The sequence below is a fragment of the Myotis yumanensis genome, unplaced genomic scaffold (assembly GCF_028538775.1).
Source record: "Myotis yumanensis isolate MYYU_CA2020_CCGP unplaced genomic scaffold, mMyoYum1.0.hap1 SCAF_17, whole genome shotgun sequence".
In the NCBI taxonomy this organism is placed as follows: domain Eukaryota; kingdom Metazoa; phylum Chordata; class Mammalia; order Chiroptera; family Vespertilionidae; genus Myotis; species Myotis yumanensis.
In genome coordinates, this window is record NW_027223768.1 from 14,864,658 (window position 1) to 14,886,787 (window position 22,130).

At 59.1% G+C, this 22,130-nt stretch overlaps 1 protein-coding gene across 1 annotated transcript in view; it reads right to left on the bottom strand.

The window, feature by feature from the left end:
- KCNN3 (potassium calcium-activated channel subfamily N member 3) overlaps window positions 1–20,135 on the bottom strand; it is a 141,354-nt gene extending 121,219 nt beyond the window's left edge. Inside the window, exon 1 of the mRNA XM_070397095.1 lies at window positions 19,206–20,135. Coding sequence (XP_070253196.1) covers window positions 19,206–20,135 — 930 coding nt within the window. The remainder of the gene's footprint in view (window positions 1–19,205) is intronic.
- Window positions 20,136–22,130: the final 1,995 nt, after the last annotated feature.

A 22,130-nucleotide genomic window follows, 5' to 3' on the forward strand; every position in this document is an offset into this window, starting at 1 on the left:
CACTTTGGCTAAGAGAATATAAAGGGCCCGGGTGCCGGACACTGGGTGATCACACATTGCATCAGCCGTGCCTTTTGCACGCTCAGACCGTGGGGTGGTCTGGGCCTCAGTGAGGCAAAGAAAGGGGAGACAGCGGACATTATGTTTTAGGTCATGGGGGTCCCGAGTGAGTCGGTAACAGCGAAATCCCCCACTCTGTGCTTGCGTCACTTTCCTGTATTTTACAAAGTGCTTTCACTCCGCTCTCTTACTCCGTCCCCACAGCAAGCCTATCCGGTGGGGAAAGCAACAGTTTTACCCCCATTTTAGAGAGCAGGAAACCGGGTCCCAGAGAGGTACAAGCCCCTCACCTGAGATCAAACATAGGCTCTCCTTATTCTTTCCATACCCCGGGGATGGCCAATGCCCAGCCACGTCTCCACCCTTCCCTGCCCAGGACAGACATCACACGTCAATCACAGAACTCCTCCCTCCACGCTCAGAGTGACCTCAGAATCCTTCTCCACGCAGCCCGCCCAGCAGCTCCGACCGACTGTCCAGAATGGGCACCCAGATAAAACCGGTTTGCTGTTCCTGCGCTACATCCTGCCAGCTCCTCACCGTCCAGCCAACACTGGCGGGGCCAGGAGTTTCTGGGAAGTGCCTCTAGGCTAAGTGTGGCCGGGCCGCTCAGCCCAGGAGCTGCAGGAGCCACACGTCAGCCCACTCGCTGGCCCCAAATGGGCTCCAAATAGAACCAGACACACCTGCTTCTGGGAGCAGATCCCAAAGAGCCCCCGACTCCCCTCAGCCCCAAAGGCCTGCTCTCCGCACTGCAGGGCCCCACCACTGAGGCCCACCTTCACCAGACCACGTCCGCGTCTGACAGAGCGGGGGCCCCGGGCGTGTGCTGCAGACCCAGGCCCGCTGCTACCTGGCAAGGAGCCCGCCCAGGGCTTCAGGAAGAAAAGGGGCCAAACACCACCAGCCCCCCATCCCACACTGCCCTGGGCCCAGTGCCCTGCCAGCCCCAGGGCCCCTCTCCTCCCTCTGCACCCACTGAGCCGTCCAGTCTAGGGAGAGATGCTCCCACAGCCTTTCCACATGGTCCCATTCCACAACCCTGCCAGGAAACCTTTTAAATCACGGTAACAAAGCCCTAAGATGCTCATGGCGGCCTCATGCACATCCTTGTACGCACGGTGGAGAAGTGTGACCCCCACAGATCACCGCCTTCCCCAGCCCCTCCCAGCTCCTGAGCCCCAGGGAAGCCCTGGCTCCGTTTCCCCAGTTGAGGAGGAGCAGGGTGGCACCGCGCCCACACCAGCTGGCACCAGCGCCCTGGCTGTGGGGGGCTTTCTTTCTGGAACTCACAGGGCTCGGTGCTGGCCTCCTGCCGAGCCTGAGGGAGATGGACCACACCACCCTCTTCCTGCCCACGTCTGAAGGGCCTGGACCGTGCCTCCCAGCCCGCGCTCCCAGCCCTCCCTTCCACTGCCTGCATCTGCTCACACCACTCCATGCACCCACTTCCCAGGCGGTCTCCTGGGCCCATCACGCTCCACTGCAGTCACAAAGGTCCCGCTCGGGTCACCTCTGCTTCCGCTCAGGGCCCAGGGCGCTGCCCTCCTGGCTCTTTTCCAGATGACATTGGGCAGGGCCACGCCAGGGGCAGGGCCACACCAGGGGCAGGGCCACGCCAAAGACAGGGCCACGCCAGGGGCAAGGGGGGGGGGTGCATCTATCCCAAGCGGAGGAGGGTTTTACCACTGACTTATTCATAAGAGCCAGTGAACCATGATAACGAAACGCAGACCAACGTTTAGTCGGTTTTACTTATTTTCACCCTCTCCAGACAGTGTCTCCCCTCAGTGACCCCACCGGGCAGACCGCTCCCCGCCCCTGCCTGGGAGCCCCCGCTTCCTGCTGCAGCCAGTCCCCACGGCTGTGGCTGGGTCATGCTCGGGAGAGGAGGGAGCAACGGGATAGAGGACGTGCAGCCAGGGAAGAGCGCGGGCCAAAGCACCACTTCTCCGCACGACCACAGCTGGGCAAGTGCAGGCCTGGGACTGCCCTTGAGGGCGATTGGCTCTCACCGCCTACCGGACCCACTAAACCAAGTCCTCGCACGCCGTCCATCCATCTAGACCCTTCGCCCTGTTGTGAGAGCCCACACATCTGATGGGGAAGGGGCGGAGCCAGGGTGACATCAGGTGCCAGGTCCCACCTCCAGGGCCCTGTCCCCTCTGGAGCCTGCGCTGGGCCAGGTCCCGGCCAGAGCCCTGGGCACACATCGCCCAGGCTCCGGGAGGGAGGCCGCCGAGGACCAGGGCTGGGCTGGCCATGCCGACCAAGTCCTGAGCACCACCCTGGTGTGGCCTGCAGGAGGCTGTGTTTTGAGACGTTCACTCCCAGTTAGCGAGTGAGGATTGCTCACGTGCTCCACACACACAGAAGACCCCCAGCACCACCAGGGGCCTCGGACAGCCTCCTGGGACTCCCCGAGCTCCTCAAATCTAGGCCAAGCTCCCCACCTCGACCGTTTCCCAGGTCTCCACCTCCTCTAAAGGCGGCACCCCGCCCCGCCATGGCCAGTCTGCCCCATGTCTTGTCAATTAAAAGTAGGGGCCAGCGCTGGCCGGGGCACAGTTGGTTGGACGGTCATCTGTACACCAAAGACTGCGGGTTTGGTTCCTGGGCAGGCACGCACCTAGGTTGCGGGGTTTGATCCCCGACTGGGGTGCGTGCAGGCAGCAACCTCTCCACGTTTCTCTCTCTCCCTTCCTCCCTCTCTGAAAGTCAATAAAAATTGAGAGAAGATAGTGGCCATTCGCTGAGCTAAGAACATGACACCGTGTTCTTATTCGATCCTCTCTCACAACCACTCGGTGAGCTAAGCACCATGACCCCATCTCACACACGCAGAGACCATGGTCTGGGAGACCAGGCAGCTTGCCCGGCTGCACAGCCTGTCACAGCAGAGCTGTGCTGCGAGCCCAAGCATCGCTGGCTCCCGCCCGCTGCTGCCGCCCCTCCCAGATCTTTGGAAACGAGCAGGAAGAGGGTGTATTCCAGCTCCCGCAGGCCTGGCAGGAGGCCAGCGCTGAGCCCCGTGGGTTCCAGAAGGAAAGCCCCCCGCCAGGGCGGCTGGTGCGGGCGCTGTGCCATCCGCTCTCGGGGACTGGCAGGCCGCGTGGGCGCTCACAGCCCCCCATCCTCCCAGCAAGGGCTGCTTTGGGGGTTTCCTTCCAGCTGAGCAGTAAGGGGATGAGGCCACGCACTCGCTTTGACCTTCACACACAACCTAGCTATCCAGGGCAGAGATGTGCGAGACCCAACACATCACCTGCTTCCCGGAGCCCCAGCTGCCCCCTCAGCTTCCCTCCCCGTTGCGTCCAGCCTGGCCAAGCCTTCCCTGCTCTGGAGCCACTGCAGGAACCTCCCGCCCAGCCCCCCTGCTCCAAGCTCCTCCTGTGAGAATCCATCCTCCGCAGCGACCTGGCCCCACAGCAGCGCTGCACAGACCCAGAAATACGAAGTCCTCGGCCTGTGAGCAAAGCCCGTCGATGCCAGCTTTTCCTCCAGCACTTCCAGGAAACCCTCGCTCCCCTGTCCCTCCCTGGGAACGCCTGTCACCTTCCAGCCTTGGGCCTCTGCCCAGACTGTCCCTTCGGCCTGGAGTCCTTCCCTTTTGCCTCATGAAACCCCGCCTTCCACGAGGCCCAGCTCAACCCCAGCTCCTCTCCGAAGACTCTGGACCTGAAGGTCACAGAGGTGCCCTTCGTGTGACGCTGCCCCTAGTCAGCGCGCTGGTCGCGTCCGCCTCGCCGCAAGTGGTGGCAGCCTGCCACCCCCTCTGCCAGGTATTGCCCATCCCTGTGCCCCCCCCATCATTTCCGAGGCCAGCGCCTGGCACGGAATGGGTGTGGGTGAAGGTTTGCCTGTAGCATGAACTTGGCGCTTCAGCACATGGGTGAGACCCTTCCCGACAGCTAGTCTTGAGCTCAGAACAACAATGTGCTCCCTGAGGTGGCCACAGGGAGTCCCTCACCCTAAAAGGACCCCAGCGAGGCCCAGGCTGACTGCCCAGCCGTCTCTCCCTGCGGGGAAACCTGCCCCGCACCCAGCTGTCTCCCACTCTCACGGCACAGAAATAATAACCCTCGTTTCCTGCAAATTCCATCTTCCCCAGTGGAGACGCTCGCTCCACGGGATCCAGGGAACACAAAACCAGAAGATGGAGAGGCCTGGGAACAGGCACGTGGCCTCACAGGGTCTCCCTCCCCCACAGTCACCTTGCAGCGCCTGGCAGAACGCACCCTCGGCCGCCTCCCATGGACAGCACATCACAGCTGACAAGCATCCTCCCCACGTGGCTCCGGCTCCGTGTGCACCACAGCCCGCCTCTGGACCACCCCTGTCCCATATGCGGGTGACACCGCCGGGAGGAAAGACGCAGGGACTAGAAGCAAGGGAGCACTCCCCTGAGGCAGGACTTGAACGCAGGTCTCCTGACTCTGGCCCGAGCCCTGGACTCGCACACAGGGCTGCCCCTGCGCTGAGGGTGGGGGAGGAAGGGATTAGAACGCACATCGAAGCTGATAACCAGCCTCGCTGTGTTCTTGTTTGTCCCCAGCAGGAGCCAGTGAGAATGAGTCACCGAAAGCAGGGTTTTCCAAGTTCAGTGCTAATGACACTCGGGCGGGTAATTCTTTGCTGTGGGGACTGTCCTGTGAGCCGCAGAGTTCAGCAGCACCTGGAATCCACCCTTACCCGCTACCTGGTAATGAACTTCCAAACCCCAGCCTCACTAGGGTGACCTCAGTGCGGTGCTCAGCAGCCCGGTCAGCAGGCCCGGCCCAGGCTTGGTCCTCAGGGGCCTCCCTCCCAGAGGCTGGGCCGACCCCTGCCCAGCCCCTACCCACTGGACGCCTGAAACAGGCTTCCCCGAGCTGTGGCAGCCAAACACGTCTGCAGACATTGCTAACCATCACCCTGGGATCAAGATCACCCCAATCTCGGCCCCCAATCAAAAGCACAGTTAGATTCCCAGGTCTCGTGAAAAGTGGGGGAGCCCTCCTACTTCCCCTCCGTCCTTCTTTCTCTCCGACTGATGCCGCTCACAGGCACCCACACCCCAATGCAGCTCAGACGCTGCCTCTGCACCGGCCCCTCCACTTGCGGGCAGAACCGCCGCCCACAGGCATCCCCTGCCTTCGCCGCGGGAGGGGGAGGGAAGCAGTATTTGAGCTGAGGTTCACATGCACATCACTTCACAAAAGTCCCGCAAGGCAGGCACCACCACCCCCGGCTCAGCAGATGGGCACATGGACTCAAAGATGAGGTCACGGAGTCCCACAGCCAATCAGGCGCAGGGTCCAGATCTGGAGCCAAGTCAGAAGGCCCAGGCTGCCCAAGCAGGAGACCTTGACCCTCACCCTCCAGGCCCAGGTCCCAGCACCGCACACCGAGAGGGAGGAGACCTTCAAGGCCATGCCTGCACCCTTGCCCCACTCTCCTCCGGCCACACAGGAAACAGGTGCAGTGGCTCCCTGGATGGTCCCCGACAGCCCTGGCCTGGTGACCGGAGGCGGGGGGTCCTGGGGGGCTGGTCCTCTCCTGCTCCCCACTGTGAAGCTGGGAGAAGGTCTCTGCATCCTCTCCAGGGTGCAGCAATCACCCCTCTCCCCACCACACACCCCCCTGCAGAGCTGGCGAGCTGGAAAACTCACAATGCACATCTTCTAGTTTTCCATTGTTTCAGTAACTTCCCAGACAATCAGCCAGGAACCAGCCTTGCTTGGGGAGCTTCTCACCCCGTGTAACTCTTTCTAGTCACCAAGCTGCTCCGAGGTGGGCCCTGAAATGTGAACTGACCCGGAAAGACCCTAGGGATCTCCGGTGACCTTTGGAGAGGGGGCACCTTTGGTGCTGGAGACACAGAGAACTTATTAGGATACTTTTTTTAAACGTGGCAGCTATGCCACGGACTCTGGACAGGGAGGGGAGCCATCCGGGGCCCAGGCAGAAACTTTCCATGCCCAGGCCTTTGACCCGCCATGATCTCTGGGGCATGAGCTACCCACAATGCATTGCAACTGACACCCCCTCACACGTGGCCAGTCCGACCTTAAACTCCCATCTTCTCCCCAAAACGGCTCCTCCCACAGTCTCCTTCAGCCCAGTTAACTCCATCCTTCCATTTGCTTGGGCCAAGGCCTCATCCTTGACTTCCCCTTCCGCTCCCCCTTCCCCACCCCCATCACCACCACATCCCAGGTCCAGTTCATCAGGAAGGCCTTCCCTTCGGAACATCCCAGGGACCAGCCACCTCGCACCCTCTCACTGCTCCCACCCGTCAGCTTTGTGAATTCCAAATGCAGACCCGGTGTCTCCAATGGAGACTTACTCTCCAACTCTGCTGGAAGGTACACGCCGGTCTACGGAGGCGCAGTGTGAGGAACAAGGCGAACGATCTCAGGAGTGTTTTACGTGGATTCGATGTTGAAATGGTAATGTTTGTGCTCGTTTGGATTAAATAAAAAACATGAACATTAATTTCGCATTTCTCTTTTTACTTTCTTTCATTACTAGCGGGCAATTTTAAATTCCAGGTGCAGCCCTGGATGGTGTAGCTCAGTTGGGTGGGCTTCGTCCTGTGCACCTAAAGATTACTGGTTGGATTCCCAGTCGGGGTGCAACCCCAGATGGTGGGCTTGACCCCCAGTAGAGGGCTTGCAGGAGGCAGCCAATTGATGTTAGCGCTCACACCAATGTTTCTCTCTCTCTTTCTCTCTCTCTCTCCCTCTCTCTTCCTCTCTAAAAAAATCAATTAAAAATCTTCAATAAAAATAAAATTCCAGATGCAACTCACATTCCATTTCTATTGCCCAGAGCTGACCAGACTTTGCCAGACATAGTCCCCCCGCAAAGATCTTTCCTCAAATATCCCCTCCTCAGTGAGGCCTTCCCTGGACACATTTTAAATCACTGCCCTCCTATCCAAGTTTTATTTTTCATCACAGCATTGATCACCATCTAACAACATATAATTAACGTACATAGTTCATTGTCAGCTCTACCTACTAAAATGTAAGCTCCCGGAGGCCCCGGATTTCTATCTTTTGTGGGGTTTTGTTCTGCTGTGTCTGCGGTGCCTAGAACAGTCCTCACACATAATGGGCGCTCGATCACTATTAGTTGAGTGAACAAAGTTATCTATCTGTTTCCTGCCTGGGCTCCCCGCAGGGCTGGAAATTTCTCAAGAGCAGTGCCCGGCACATAGGAGGTGTTTGCTGGGTGGCTGTTGAGTGGCAGGCTGACCGGCCACCGGGATCGCTGGGGAAATCGAGGCCGCTTAGCTGAGTCATCCTACCGAAGGCAAAGGCAACCACCAGGGTCCTTGGATTGTCACTGTGTCTCCTCCCCGCTCCCCTGGCTCCTCTCTCCCCAGCCCCAGGAAAGCTACCCCACAGCGGCGGGTACTGCAGGGGAAGGTACATTTCCTTTCCTTCCCATCAATTTTTATTCTCCTAGTGAGAGGACAAACCTGTTTCCCATCCGCCAGAAGGCCCTGAGCCACACTCCTTACATTAGAGTAATTAACTCCCCGCTGATACGAGGGTTCAGGAGCAGACAGGCCTCATGCCAAGGGCTGGCCTGCAGGGAGGAGGCAGCAAAGCAGGCAGGGATGCTGGCCAGAGGAGCCATCTCTCTCTCTCTCTCTCTCTCTCTCTCTCTCTCTCTCTCTCTCCTGATAGTGAGAAATCCCCTTAGCCACACACAGAGCCTCTTTACAGGTTTCGCCCACCTCCCCCAGCCCACCGCTCTGAAATGCACCCAACGAACAGCAAAGTGCAGTTCAGCGTGGGTGTCACAGCTTTCTTCCCGTCACTCCTGAATTCCAGCCGATCCTCTCGACCCCCCTGCAAGATGGCCAGTGGAGGAATCACCCTCATCCTCAACCTCACTTGTTCCCATTTTCCAGATGACAAAACAGAGGCCCAGACACCGAGGTTCCCCACTCCTAGCCCATGGCCATTCTCTTCACCACGATCTTCCTGGTGCTCAACATGAGCCCCAAACTATGTCCATGCTTGACATACAGTGGTGTCTCATTTAACCCTCAGAACTGGCCCCCAGAGAGAGGTAGGATTTATCGCCCCCCCACCCCCACCCCAAGAAAACAGAATCAAAGTGTTGAAGCAACTTGTCCAAAGCCACACAGGCAGTAAGCCTAGATCTGTTAAGGCCAGTTCTCCTAATACCCGGCTCTACTGCGCGTGTGTAAGCGGCAGGGGGGCTGGGAGACAGATCTGAGGGACGAGGAAAGAAGTGAAGGCGAGATGGACCGGCCGGAATCCAGGGCAGGGACAGGCAGAGGAATGGGAGACCATCTCAGGTTTGTGGGCTGAAACCAGGCCCTGTTGCCTGTGGTTCTGTCTCCTATAAAACGCATCATGCCCGTCATTCTTGTTCAACACCTGCCTCCCCATCCGCCTGTGGGCGCCATGTCCTGCTCAGTGTTGAACCCAAGAGCCAACCAGAACACCTGTTGGGAAACAGAGGTGGGTTGGGGGTGGAGGGGGGCCGGGGGGTCCTGGGAAAGACATGGAAAGGCACCAACAGCGGAGAGGGGGACAGTAAGGCACTGGAGTTTGCATGAAACTAGACTGGGGGCAGAAATGCGGGCCATATGGGCCCCGGAGACGCCTGCTGGCCAGACCAGCAAACAGATGGTCAGGGAGCTCAATCTAGCCTTCCGGGCGAGGAGTTTACAGTCAGACAATGAGAAAATTAACCAAAGCCCTTGTTAACCAAGCCCTTTTCCAGGAGTTCAGTGCTGAGTCTTGTCTCCTTTGCTCTTCACAACACAATCCCCATGAGGGTGAAACCACCATCCTAGTCACAGACCTGGAGACTGAGGCTCACAGAGCTCAGCTTCCTCTCTTCTAACTCTCCTTGCACAGCCAGGAAGCCACACACCTGGGACACGGACACCAAAGCGCACGCCGCTGGCTGCTCGGCTGACCCTGCAGAGCCCTCCGGAGACCAGCCTCGGCCCCAGGGCCCAGTCCTCCCTGTCACCGCACCCAGGACTCCTGGAGGGTCAACCCTCTGTGTCTAAACTGACGGTCTCCCCGCTCCCTCCAGGGCTCGAATCATCTACAGAGGCCGGTGAGGCTGGCAGGCAGCGAGGGTGGCACAGTAAGGGGCCAGGCCGGGAGGGGGCCAAGGTGGAGAGAGCAAGAACAGCCTTTTGGCTCAAAAGAGCCCAGGTCAGGAGGTGATCTGCAAAAGCATGTCTGTCGCACAGGGCGTGGGGCTTTGAGGACACTCCTGGGTTCGAATCCCAACTCTGCCGTTTCCTGGCTGTGAGACCCGGGGCAAGTGGAAGGGAGATTGTTGTGAGAGTTGAGATGAGATGTGCGCACAGTAGGCGCTTATTAAATGTCATGTTCTTCCCCTCCCCTATCTATCCCTCTTTTCAGTCCTGAATAAGGCTCCGAGTTGCCTGGGGTCATTTTTATGGAAAGGGAAAGAAGTTTCGTGGTCTGAGCGTGCGGCACGGTCTCTGAGCGGCTGGTGGCAGAATTATAGACGATCCCATCTACCCACGAGGAAACCCTCATAACTCAACCTCCATCCTGGGCTCGCTCTTGGCTCAAATCCACTTCGTGCCACTCTGGGAACCCTAATCTTCCCATCGCTGGCACACAGGGTGGGCCCAGTCTGGCATCTGATGCCAAAAGGCCCTCCCCCTGGCTCAGCACCATTACTCCCCCCGGAGCAGGGCAATGCCAGGTCCAGCCTGGAGCAGGGGCCAGGGGAGCATGGGTCCAGCTATGGGGGACTTCGTCTGACCCCATGGCCACTGAGCTCGCAAACAGCCACCAAGGCCACACCTGCCAGGGGCCAGCCTGGACCAGAGAGCCCTGGGGCTGTCGGCACTGGGTGAATCCTCCACCTCCCCCCTCAGCAAAAGGAGTTAGGAACCTCCTTTTCCAATAAAAAGGGCCACACAGCTCAGTAGTGCACAACTGGGACTTGAACCCAGGTCTGTGCTGAAAGCCGGAGCTCTTTAAGGAAGGGTGGGTGGAGAGTAAACATATTGTTGAGGACAGGCCCCTGGAGCTGGCTTGACCCTCAAGGGCTCAGACCTTTGCCTTCCTGGGAGGTAGGATGGGGCCTAGAATTCCTGGATGCCAGCTGCACCCTTGCCACTCACAATGCTGAGTGGCTTTGGACAACTCACCTAACCTCTCTGGGCCTTGGGGTTCTATACGCGGAGGATGGCTCCTACCCTGCCTTCCTCAGAGCTGGGAGGCGTACACAGGGGCCTGCCCACCCAGCTGGCACAACTGGTGGACCTGTCCTGTTTGGACATTCAAGAAGGTCTGGTGCCACACTGGGCCAGCTATGCCCCCAGCTGCCCTCAGAGGAGGCCTCCTCTGGGTCATCCCACCAGCGCCATCCAGCCCTGAGCCCCTCCCAAGGCGGTGTAAGAACCCAGAGCAGCACGCTCACTCCCAGCCCTCGGCAGGTACCGTCACCTGTCGGCGGCGCTGGGCACTCCCACATGTGGGAGCTATTCGGGGACGCGCTGAGCAAGCCAACGTCCTATCCAGTGGGAGCCAGGAAAGAGAGAAAATGGCTAAGCCCCAATTTGTCAAATCAGAAATCTCCTTAAAAAGAAGAGAAGGCTCTGCAAAAGTCCTTGCGGAGGAGCCTTGTGAGGGTACAGGCAGGTGCCAGCTCTGCCAAGGTGCAGGGAGGAATGCCATTTGGTGGCAGTCTGGAACACGCCAGCCACCGGGCTGGCCACTTGCCCAACCACTATCCGTTTCATTCTCACCAGACTGGGGAACCCCGCTATCTCCGTGTACAAATGGGGAAACTGAGGCTCGGAGAGTTTGAGACGGTGACCTTGCAGCCACCCGGCATCAAGAGGCGGGGCCAGGATTAGCCCCAGGGCAGTCTCTCCCTCCGGCAGATCACCTGCCTCAAGCAAAACACCAAACAACAGCTCCCGCAGGCACAGCCCACTCAGTCCCTGAGGGAGTGTCCTTTGAGGCAGCCTCCGTTCATTTGACACTGAGCACCGTGCCTGTCCTTTAAGAAAGATGCCCAGCAAGCTGGCTCAGAAATCACAGATGCCAATTTGCATATTATTTCACACATCATTTGCATGTTGTTCATTAGTGTCAACCTGGGCTCTACTGAGAATACAGCTCTGGTTACCTGGCGGCCAGGTCTTGGGCAAAAGAAAATAAATGGCCTCCACGCCAGGCCAGCCCTGATCCCCGGGCACGTCCCTCTCCCACCCACGGCTCGCCGTGCCCCTTAGCGGGTGACCACCTGCCGAAGGAAGGATAGAGAGAACCTGGATTCACACCCCCCACCGCCTTTGGCATTCAAGAAGGTGCCCTTTGGCAAGCCTTGGAGGGAACGTGTTCTCCTGAAGACAGAGGAAAAGTCCTGGCATTTCTTGTCCTCCCTGGTCCGTCCAGGGACTGCTTCCTGGTGGCCCCGCCCCATGGTCCCGGACTCCCAGCCTCTCTGCCTGGTCATCACGTGTCCCCTGACCGTCCTCAAGGTCTCGCTGCCTCTGGCCTGGCTTCAGGGGCTTATTTCTGTTCTCCCTCCACCTGTCCCAGTCCCATGTCCACACCCAATGAGCTGTGCCCAGGCCATAGATCGCTGGCTCCGAGTGTAGAATAACTGGGTCCCATGAGGTAAGGAGGCTCCAGAAGCCCAGGCCAGACAGCCCTGCCCTCCAAAGCACAGCCTGTCTCCCTCTCAATGTGCTGACTCACCCGCGGGCCCCACCCGGAAACATGACTGGGTGCCTTGCCCAGGTGAGGCCACTGGATGTTATGAGAAAGGGGGCACGTAACACATGTGCTTCCTCTTCCAGATCCCCTTCTGACCACCTGAGTGGAGGGCTGGCCTGTGCATGCGTGCCCTCTGTGTTCCTCGGGGTGGCTGGGGGGCATCTTCTAAGCACTGGTCCCATAAAAGCAACAGCTGGCAGACCTCAAGGGTCACCACCTCTGGACTGGGTGCTGTGCCATAGACAGGGGCTACGATTCTCTCTGAACATCTGGGAAATGGGCTTCAAATTCAGCCCACTCCCTTGAGGACCTACCACTGGTATGCAACCAAGGCCGGATTTGAACCCAGAGCCCAAGTCCTCAACCACCACGGCAGACTGTCTGCGCCAACTAAGATGACCAATTACAGAAGAACGGAAGCAGGTCTCCAGGGCCCGAGGGTGCAGAACTCTGAGCCCCCAACAATTACGGATGTCAACTAACTACGAAATCACCCCGTGCCCTCACCCTGGGCAGAGTGGCTTGCTCCCTGCTCAGAACCTCCTGGGATGACACCCCCCTTCCCCAGTAATAACTTTCCCAGGCTCCTCCTCCCTCCCATCCTGCCCCTGTGCACATGACAGGAACAGCCCAGCTCCATTCCCTACCCACCCTGCCCCCTGCCCAGGCTTCCAACAGTCTCATACTCGGTAAGGCCCCCTGACAGGGACCTTCCCATCTTGGTCTGTCTAGTCTTCAGGGGCCACCCTCCCTCCTTCAGGGAGCCTCCCCAACGTTCCAAATCGTGGACTCCTTCCTCAGTGCTCCCAGCACCAACCCCAGGAGCCGCAGCCCACCGGGGTGGGTGGTCCCCAGGTGCAGGCCTGACGCGCCTCACGAACATGAGTTTGAGGACTATGGACGCTCGGCTGAGTCAGGATGCTTAGGAGCGGAAACGGAGCTCAGCACCAGAGCCTGGCCTCATTTTTAAGCTGGAGAAACAGAGGCCTGGAGAGGCTTGACAAAGGCCCCACCACACGTCAGAAGCAAGAGGTGGAGCACCTCCTTGGAGCTCCTGCGGAGCAGAGACAGGCTGTTCTTTAGCACCGCCCGCCCGTGACCGAGCTCAACAAAGCCTCACGCCAGGGCAGCGGGAAACTGGGACTCAAGGATGAAGAAGAAAATTCGAGAACCGGGGATGGAAAAGCCCTTGGAGGTTCCCTCACTCGGATGCCAGCAGAGGTCCCTGGTGGGGGTTGGAACAGGGAGGCAAGCCCTGCGCTGGAGACTTGAGCTCTGGCTCTAGAACCGTCTCTCCTGAGAGGGGCAGCTGGAGCGAGCGACTCAACCCCTTTGCGGCTCAGCTTCCTCATCTGTGAGATGCTGCTGATTGCATGGACTCCCAGGACCATGGTGGGGTCCTGAGGAACAGCATGAAGATACCTCGTGGGATGGAAATGCCGAGCCTGCGGGGTCACCCCCATAAGCATTCCTGCAGCCAGTGCTGGGGAGAGGCCCCCAGCTGTGTGCAGAAGTGTCCCGCTGGGCGTGGGGCCTGTCCACAATCTCCCCTGGAACCAGGTTGCCCCCAGAGTGGCCCTGGCCCTGGCCACCCCCCAGGACATTGTCTTTCCTGGGTCCCTGAACTGGTCTCCCCCACCTCCTACCAAGCTCTCTCTCTCGGGAAAGTTCCTTCTGTCCCAACACTTCCCAGCACTGGGCTCTGGCCCATACACTCTCAAGGGTGAAGCTGGTGCAGAACTTCTCTAAGGGTCCCTGCCTTCCCCTCCTGTCACCCGGCAGCCTTCCTGGGCCCCCGGGCAGAGCCGGCCCTGCCCCAGGCCCACCCTTCCTCCCTCCTTCCTCGGCTGAGCTCCTGGGTGGAGTGACAGGGTGGGAGAGGGCACCCCAACCCACTCGCCTCCCGGGACTCTCCTGAGCAGAAAAAAGGCAGCAGAATGCTCCTCCCCGCAGCTCCTGGAACAGCACGGTCCTCGAATTCCCCACCCTCGTTATTTAAAGAGAAATGGGTGCTTTCTTCTTTTTCTCTCTCTCCCTTGGGGGTTTTGAAAGAAAGAAGAAAAACAGCCACGAATGAACAGCCCGGTCTGCCTGCCACTGAGTAGAGTAAGGCGGGTTCCACCACACACAGCCGCCCCCTCGCCACCCCTCCTCTCACTCTCGGTTTCTCCTCCAAATGTGCGTTACAAACAACGGCAACAAAACCAAAGCTTTCTGTTCTGATCTTACGTTTCCATCCGGGCCTCAGCCTCCCCACAGAGGTGACTCAAATCGCGTCTCACTGTGTTCGCTTTGCCTCGTGTTATGCAGAGCAGGTCCTTGGACCACGGCCTCCCAGGGGGGCAGGCAACCCCAGCTCGCTCACTAGCCCGGGCAGCAGATACAGGCCCCGCGGGGACGCCAGCGCCCAGGCAGGCCACGCCGCCTGCGGGGAAGGGAAGTCAGGCACATTATGAAGCCTTTCCCCGGGACAGTTATAAGTAGTGGGATGACAGGCAAAGGAGAAGCATATATAAAAGTTAGCTGTCCCCTCTGTGGGTTACAATTGGTTCATTCATGGCAGACTGTCCACTAGGTTATAAATAAAGTGGCCAGCACCCTGGACGGGCCTTGTTCTCACCTTCCCAGAGCTACACTTGCCTCCTTAGGCCAAGACACTCATTGTGACCCGTGAAGATACAATGTTTGGGGGAGAAGTGGGGGGCATGGTCCCTGGCTCTCTGCTCCTGCCTTCTGTAACCCTGTCCTACAGGTCCTCCCACGTGGAGGGTCCATGAAAAGGGGTCTGGCCTATTCTTACTTTCCCAACATGCCTGACACCACAGACATCGGGACATGCCCTGCAGCCACGCACCGGCCCCACATGGCTCCTGGGTCTGGTAGGTGAGGCCATGCGCCCAGCTAAGCCCAGCTCCTGCTCTGCCGACAAGGCCTCCGTGGCCAGCAGGGCAGGGGTCAGGAGAGCTGGAACCATGGATCCTACTCCACCGCAGGCTACAGGCTGGGATGGATCACGGACCCCTATGAGCTGGCCCTGAAGGGCCCCCACCCCTCCTTGAAGAGTGAATGGCCGGAGCCATGCTCCCCTGGGCATGCAGAAAAGCCAGTCCTTTTCAGGGGAGCTTCCCACTCGGTGGTCTGAAGATGGAGGTGTAACTGGAGGTGAGAAAGACAGCCATGCATGGGAGACACAGGACAGCCAGGCAGGCCTGCCACACCAGCTCCTGTGCCGTGGCCTGGGTAACAAGGCCAGGCAGGGGGAGCGGGCAGAGCAGAGGGGCAGGAAGTTGGTGGAGCGGGCAGGGGTGGGTACAGGGTGGGGCCGAGGAAGTGAAACTCAGATAAATTGTGAGGCCAGGGGTGGAGAGCGGTTTGAGGTTGTGAAAATTGGAAACAGAGCCACCTGCTGCACCAGCATTTCCCAGCCGCCTCTGAGATGACTCATGAGGCCCCTGAGAAACAGGGTCCGCCTGGGACTGGCCAGCTGGACAGACTGAAGAGAGGTACCAGCCCAGCCACCAGCAGGACGGCAGGGGGAGGTGCAGGAGGCCAGAGCCTGGGGAGGAGGGAAGGGCAGGCCGAGCCGGGCCCAGCCCCAACTCTCTCCCGATCCCGTAGAGAAAACACAGCAGGCAGAGTGAGGTGACAGAGTGGGTGTGCCTCCAACCAGCTCCGGGAGAAAACACAGAATGCCAGGAAGGACTCCCCGAGTCCTCACTGCCTCCTCCAACTGACACCAACGTGCTAGAGACACTGTCACCACGATTTCTCAACAGGCTCTCTCGACCTGGCCGCGTCATGAGGTGTGAGCCCTCGGGTGAACTCACCGATGACCAACAAACAACAAACAAACCTGGCCACGTCATGGTGTGTAAGCCCTCGGGTGAACTCACCGATAACCCACAAACAAACAAACAAACCTGGCCGCCTCATTCAGCTCAGGGGTCCAGAGCCACTAGCATCCAGGTCGGGCCATGTTGTGAGTGTGACCTCACAAGAATGAACCGCTCTCCTGCTATCTGAGCCCCACCTCAGCCCATCTTCCTTCCCCGACTTCACGGAGGGCTGGTGAAGGGGGACCAGGACGGCTCTGTCCCTATGTCTTTCCTCCTCTCCCTGGCTCCCTTCTGCACTAACTTTGGATGCGCTCAGGGACATGCCATGTTCATCTCAAGAGAGCCTGGCCTCAGGGCGGATTTCTCCACCAGGAACAGCTATCAGTCAAACACAGACACACAGGAAGGCCACGGCTCCATGGATAAAAGCGGAGAACTTCTGAAAGCAGCTCAGGCCCAGGGTTGGTAGTCTTTAGTGACATGGGGGGGGGGGGGGGGGAGGTGTCCCTCTCCCCAGGGCCCTCTGGGTGGGAACTGCCCCCATCAGTGCAGAATTACCAAACCTGGTGAGAATTACCCATCCTCCTGCTTCCAGACACGCGGAGCCAAACAGACGCACAAGTTCTCCAGCAAAAGAAACCATCACCCACCCCACCCCCGGGCCCACTACCAACTCTGAGTTCCTCTTGTTGGTGGTTCTTCATTCTCACCCAAACCCCCTGTCACAACAGAGCCGGTTCCCCCACGAGGCCAGGGAACAGACGTCCACCTCCCCTACAACAGACCCACGTGGAGAGAGGGTGCTAGTGAGAAGACCTGGCCCCTTCTCAGAACTTCTCCCTCCGAGATACAACTTCTCGACTCCATCGACAAGCCTTCCCTCCCAATCCTTGAAGGCCCCAACTAATTCTGGAGCCAGAAGGAGAAAACAGGAAAAAGACATTCCTTTCCCTCTCGTCAGTATCATCATTATTAACAACAACAATAGGCCCTGGCTAGCGAGCAGGCACTGCACGGAGGGCCCCACACCTAGTCTAACTCCCTTCTCCCCACTTGACGGCTGGGGAGACAGGCTTGCAGAAGCTACATGGCTTGTCCAAAATCACACAACCAGGAGTGGCAGAGCTGGGACTCACACTTCCGTCTGAGTCTTTCAAACAACCTTACTGGCCCACAGGAGAAGAGAGGGGTAGCCACCTCACCCCCTCCTGGGCCCACAAGGCCTGACAGAGGAGACACCCAGAGCGTCCTCCTTTCATAATGACGCAATGTACGGGCGGACAGACAGAGGGGCTGAGGAATGAGTGAGCCCTGCTACTCATAACCAGTGCCGACCCCAGGTGCACAGGAAGTGGCCGTCTCACCAGCGGAGGCGAGCAAGGCCTTCCCAGTTGCTGCCCGCTCTGTGCTGCCATCAACCAGGGGCTCCCCGTCTTCGAAAGGGTACAGCCTGCCCCCGTGGGTCACTTCACCCTTCCTTCGCCCCAGAGCCCGCTTTCTCCGACTCTGGGGAAGCCCCTCTCCCTGAACACTCCGTGGGCATGGCACCTGCTCCCAGCCCTTGGCTGCGCAGCGGCCACCCCCTCCCCCCCATTGCATGAAAAAACAAATGTGCACACCCGGATCCCACTGGGGGGCCGTCTCTAGGAAGAGCTGACCACGGGGGTCATTGAAAGAGGAGGTGCTGTCTTCCCCTCACCCCCAGCACTTGGGCCTGCATTCGTTTCCCAGGAGGGGCTCCTGGTCCCCAGGGGGTGACTGGAGGGAGCCAGGGCTGTGCTCAGGGTGGCTGCCGAGCCCGCTGGGGGTGGCAGCCCCCTCTCCCTGCGGCTCGGAAGGGAAGTCGGCAGCGAGCAGAAGGACCTGCAGACTCAGAGGCTCATTACAGGGAATGACTAAGTGACTGCGATTCCAGGGGAAACCCCACTCGCTTCTGCGCGCTGAGGGATTCAAATCCTGGAGCATTTAGATGGAGGCAGCTTCTAGGAGCTGCTCAGCTGGGAGCCCCTGCGAGCGGCCAGGTTCCTGGGGGGAACCCTCCACCTGGGAGTCTTGGCTCTGCCCCAGCCCTTTCCAGAACGGCCCCGTCTGCCCGTCCCCGGTTAGAGCTCCAGGCTGGGAATGGGAAATCCGATCAGCACCTCCCAGGTTTTAGCGGCTGGATTTCAACAAGGAATGTGACAGTCTCGCAGCAGCTGTGCTCAGCCTGAAACAAGCTCTATTTGAAACCTCCAACAGCTGAGCCCCTCCCAGCTACAGGCAGCCTGCCCAGCCACCCCCTGCCCAAAATGACAAATAAGTGAGAAATGCAGCAACAAGGAGGCGCACACACACATGCACGCGCGCACACACACACACACACACACACACACACCAACAAATTGGGGTGAGGGGTAAATGGGAAAAATCCACCTGCCCACGACTCCCCGGGTCTCCAAGCCTTTGAGCCCACAGCAGGCGGAGCATGAACAAACCCACCTTCCTCAACGCCCACCGCCTTGGAGGACGCAGTTTCCAAGCCCCCCTGTGAGGGAACCCCATCCTCCATCTCCAGCCGGACCGAGGCTGGAGCGGCAGGGCCAGCTCCCCCACTAAAGTGGGCGCTGCCGGCTCCATCAGCGCGCACTCACTCACACACACACACACACACACACACACACTCCACCTCATTTACCCCCGAGAGAAGACGCTGGGGCGGGAGGGGAGGAAGGGGCTGAGCGGGAAGCTGGCTCTCAGGGATGCCTGGGAAGCCTTGTCATCCCATCCGAAGGAGAGGCGCTCCCCCCCACCCCCAGGCTGGTGCCAAGGCGGTGCCCATCTGCTCTGCCCAGGGAACACCTGTAGCCATTTTATCAGGGGCTGCTTAGAAGCAGCAGCAGGTTTATTCTGAGTCCTCTTTCCTGAGGGAAGAGCCGCTCATTTCCTCCACCTGTATTTTTATCCCAGGCCCCCAGGAGACGTGGGCCACGGGTGCTTTTGGATTTCGCCCTAAGTCTCTCGGGGATGAGGAGGGAAACAGAAACTTGGGGAGAGAGGGAGCAGACAGAGAGGGAGAAGGGATGGGCATGGCACCCCTACCCCCCACCCAGGCATTTATTTCTTTTTTATCCTCGGGAAAATGGAGTGGAGCAAGGAGGGGAGGAGAGGAGGGAAGTCGCAGGAGCTGGCAAGCACACCCAGGCAGAGTGTAATTAATTGGTGCGTTAAGCTGCTGGGTTATGCGTTAGTGCCGGTGAGCCGGGCGGGGTGGGGGTGGGGGTGGGGGTGGGGGGGCAGATTTCTCAGAAGGGATTCTTTAATCCTCCCCAACACGGAGTCTGCAAATTAGACACAGTGCATGGGGATGTCCTCCCACCAAGAAAACCAGGAATGAATTCTCCCTGGATTAAGAAGGAAAACCACGGGAAGTTAGGGTGTTCAATATAATTGAGCAACCGCCTCTCCCCACCACCACCACCGCTCTCCCCAATCAATCTCTCAATCATTCTCTCTCTCTCTCTCTCTCTACCTATATATTCCTTTTGTTCAAGGTATAAAGAGAAACTGCAGCCCCTACCTTTGAGTACAAACCCCAAGAGAGCTCGGTCTCTATCACCATAACAACAATTCCAAACATCCCAAAAATCAGAGCATAGTCACTCAGCCGCTTTCTCTTTTCAAACAGGGCCCTCCTGTGTCCCAGCTTATAGCCAATGTTTTGGTTTTTCCGCTTGTTGGCTTTGGGGAAGGTGGTGCCGCTGGGGGTGGTGCCGGCGTGCTGGTGGTTGTGGGTGGCATTGGGGTGATGGAGCAGAGTCTGGTGGGCATGGTTGTCCTCCCGGGAGGAGACGACGATCTCAGGGGGGTTGCCGGGGCTGAAGAGCTGGAGGGGTTGGCCCTCAGGCTCAGCCTCGATGAGGTTCCTCCGGGAGGCGCTGAGGCGGCTGAGGGGCTTCATGACCCCACCACTGTACTTGCAGGAGCTCATGGCGATCTCCGTGAAGGGGTTGCTGTCCCGCCGGTGCACCAGGGGGCTGGCCTGCCGGTGCCGGCTGCCTCCACCGGGCCCACTTGTGGCTGTGGAACTTGGAGAGTGGCCAAGCAAGTGGTCATTGAGATTGAGCTGGCTGCCTTGCCTGGAGGAAGGGTGGAGGATGGCGGTGGAGTTGGACAAGGGGGGGGCCCTGAAAGCCGTGGGAGAGGAGTGGAGCAGGCCGGGGTGCACGGGCTGGCTCTGGAGTTGGGCGAGCTGAGACAAGGGATGCGGTGGCTGCTGCTGCTGCTGCTGCTGCTGCTGCTGCTGCTGCTGCTGCTGTTGCTGCAGAGGCTGAGGCTGAGGCTGCAACAGGGGTCCCGGGGGCTGCTGGGGGGCTGTCGGGGGTGCTGGCGCTGGTGGCGGCTGCTGCTGCTGCTGCTGCTGCTCATCCCCGGAGGATGGACAGGGGCACTTGGGGTCTTCATCCAGGTCCCCCACCCCCGAGTCATGGAAGTGCCCAGAAGTGTCCATCTTGGGGCCTGGCTGGGTTGCCTGCAGCACCACCCCCCACCCCAAAGCCACCGTTGCTCCAGAGATGTCCTCAAAGAGTGCCAGGCATCCGAGCTCCCACCAGAGTGTCTGGCTCCCGTCCTCCCTGTGGCTTGCTCCGGCTCTCGGGGCTGCTAGGAGTCCAGGCGCTGCCAGTCAAGAATGCATTGTACTGGGCAGGAAGGGAGGGCGGCAGGGGCGCTGGGAGCGAGCAGAAGAGGGGAAGAACTCTGTCTCGGGAGGTGGTCCTCTGGCAGCATGCGAGGCCAGGCTCAGCTCCACTCCTCGCTGGCTCCAGAGCTTTGCTCTCCTCCTCCTGCCACTGTTAAATGGCAAGCCCAACCCACCTATTAGCAGCTGGTCTCATTGGCTGGGCTTAACCCTCCCACCACCTCCTAGCCCCGCCCCCCTGGTACGCTCCTCCCAGGAGGCGGGGCCTGCCGCCCGGCTCCCAGCCCCGCGGCCGCACGGGGCCAGCTGGGAACTGTAGTTTGCGCTCCCGGCCGGGGAGCGGAGCCGCTGTCCCCTTTCCTCCCGCAGGTGGAAACCGGGAGCCCCGGACGCGGGCAGTGGGGAGGGGCAGAGAGCCTCCTGCGCGGGGAAGCTGTGCCCCCTGTTTCGCGGGCAGGAAGCAGGGAAGACAAACAGTTATTAGTGGCCAGGATCTGCCTTAGGTTGTCTCACACGTATTATCACTTACATCCTCCAGACACCCTCGGAGGTGAGCATTATGCTCCTACTTTACACGCCGGTGCTCAGAGACGCTGAGTAACAACTACGAGGTCAAAGAGCAGAGGGGGCCCACGCCCTCCTGCCTCCAGGCGGAGAGGCTCACCTCCTGAACCCCTACGGTAGCTGTGCACCTGCCTCTGTTATGTCTAACCTCACATCGGCGCTATGAAAATGCCATCCTCCTTTTGCAGACAAAAACTGTGAAAACAAAACAGGAAATCACTCAGGCACAGATAAGTAACCTGCCCGAGGTCACCCAGCTTGTCCTTAAGGGTGCTACGGCTTGAACCCCGGTCAGTCTGACCCTGCACCTCCTATATCATCTCCCAGGGTGCCTTCCCACGATGGCGCTCAGCACCAAGTGGTTGCTCTGTAAATGTCGCTCAGATGATGGGTGGAAAAGCCAGAGAAAAGGCAGGATGTGTGAAGTGGACCACGGCTCCAGCTGGGCGGGGCGTCCCCAGAGGGTCTGGCAGGAAGACTGAAGACCCCCGTGGTCACTCCCCAACTCATCTGCCCCGCGGGGCTCTGAGTCAGAGTTGGGAACAGCTGCTGGCTTCCCAGGTGCAGAACCATCATCAAGTATTTATTAAGCTCCCACTGTGTGCAAGGGAGCTTGAAAGAGATGGGGCCGGAGCTGAATTCATTTCCATTTCTATCTGTAGCAGTCCTGCTTCTCCATCACCCCTAAGCCTCTGGCCAGCTGCTCCCTGGGTAAGAAAGGGGAAGAGTAGGAGAGCCATACAGAAAGAGAGAGAGAGAGAGAGAGAGAGAGAGATGCATGCAGGCACATGCATGTACATAGGTGTGCATACACTGGCCCTCAAACATACATCGGCCCACGTACATGGACATGCACACACTCAGTGAGCTTCTAAAAAGGCTCTCCTGAATGGTGAGCAGCAAATGGCCACACCAGGAAGGGACAGAGCTCCCCTCAAATCAGCCCCTAGTACCAGTTCTCACCTCTTCAACCCCCTAGCAGCCCCGATGATAGAGAAGTAAATTACAGAAGCACAACCCCAGGAACCTGAATAATTGCAATAACTCACACATTATAATCTTGATGACTATTATTATTATCAATGATATGATCATTCCTTCTCCCCCTGCAAGTCACAGCGCTGGGGCTTAGACACAAGCCTGGGTTCTATGTATTTTCCAATGACCATGTACCCCCCCCCCACACACACACACACACCCTCCAGCATGCCCTGCCTTTCCTCCCCTTCCCTTCGGTCTTCT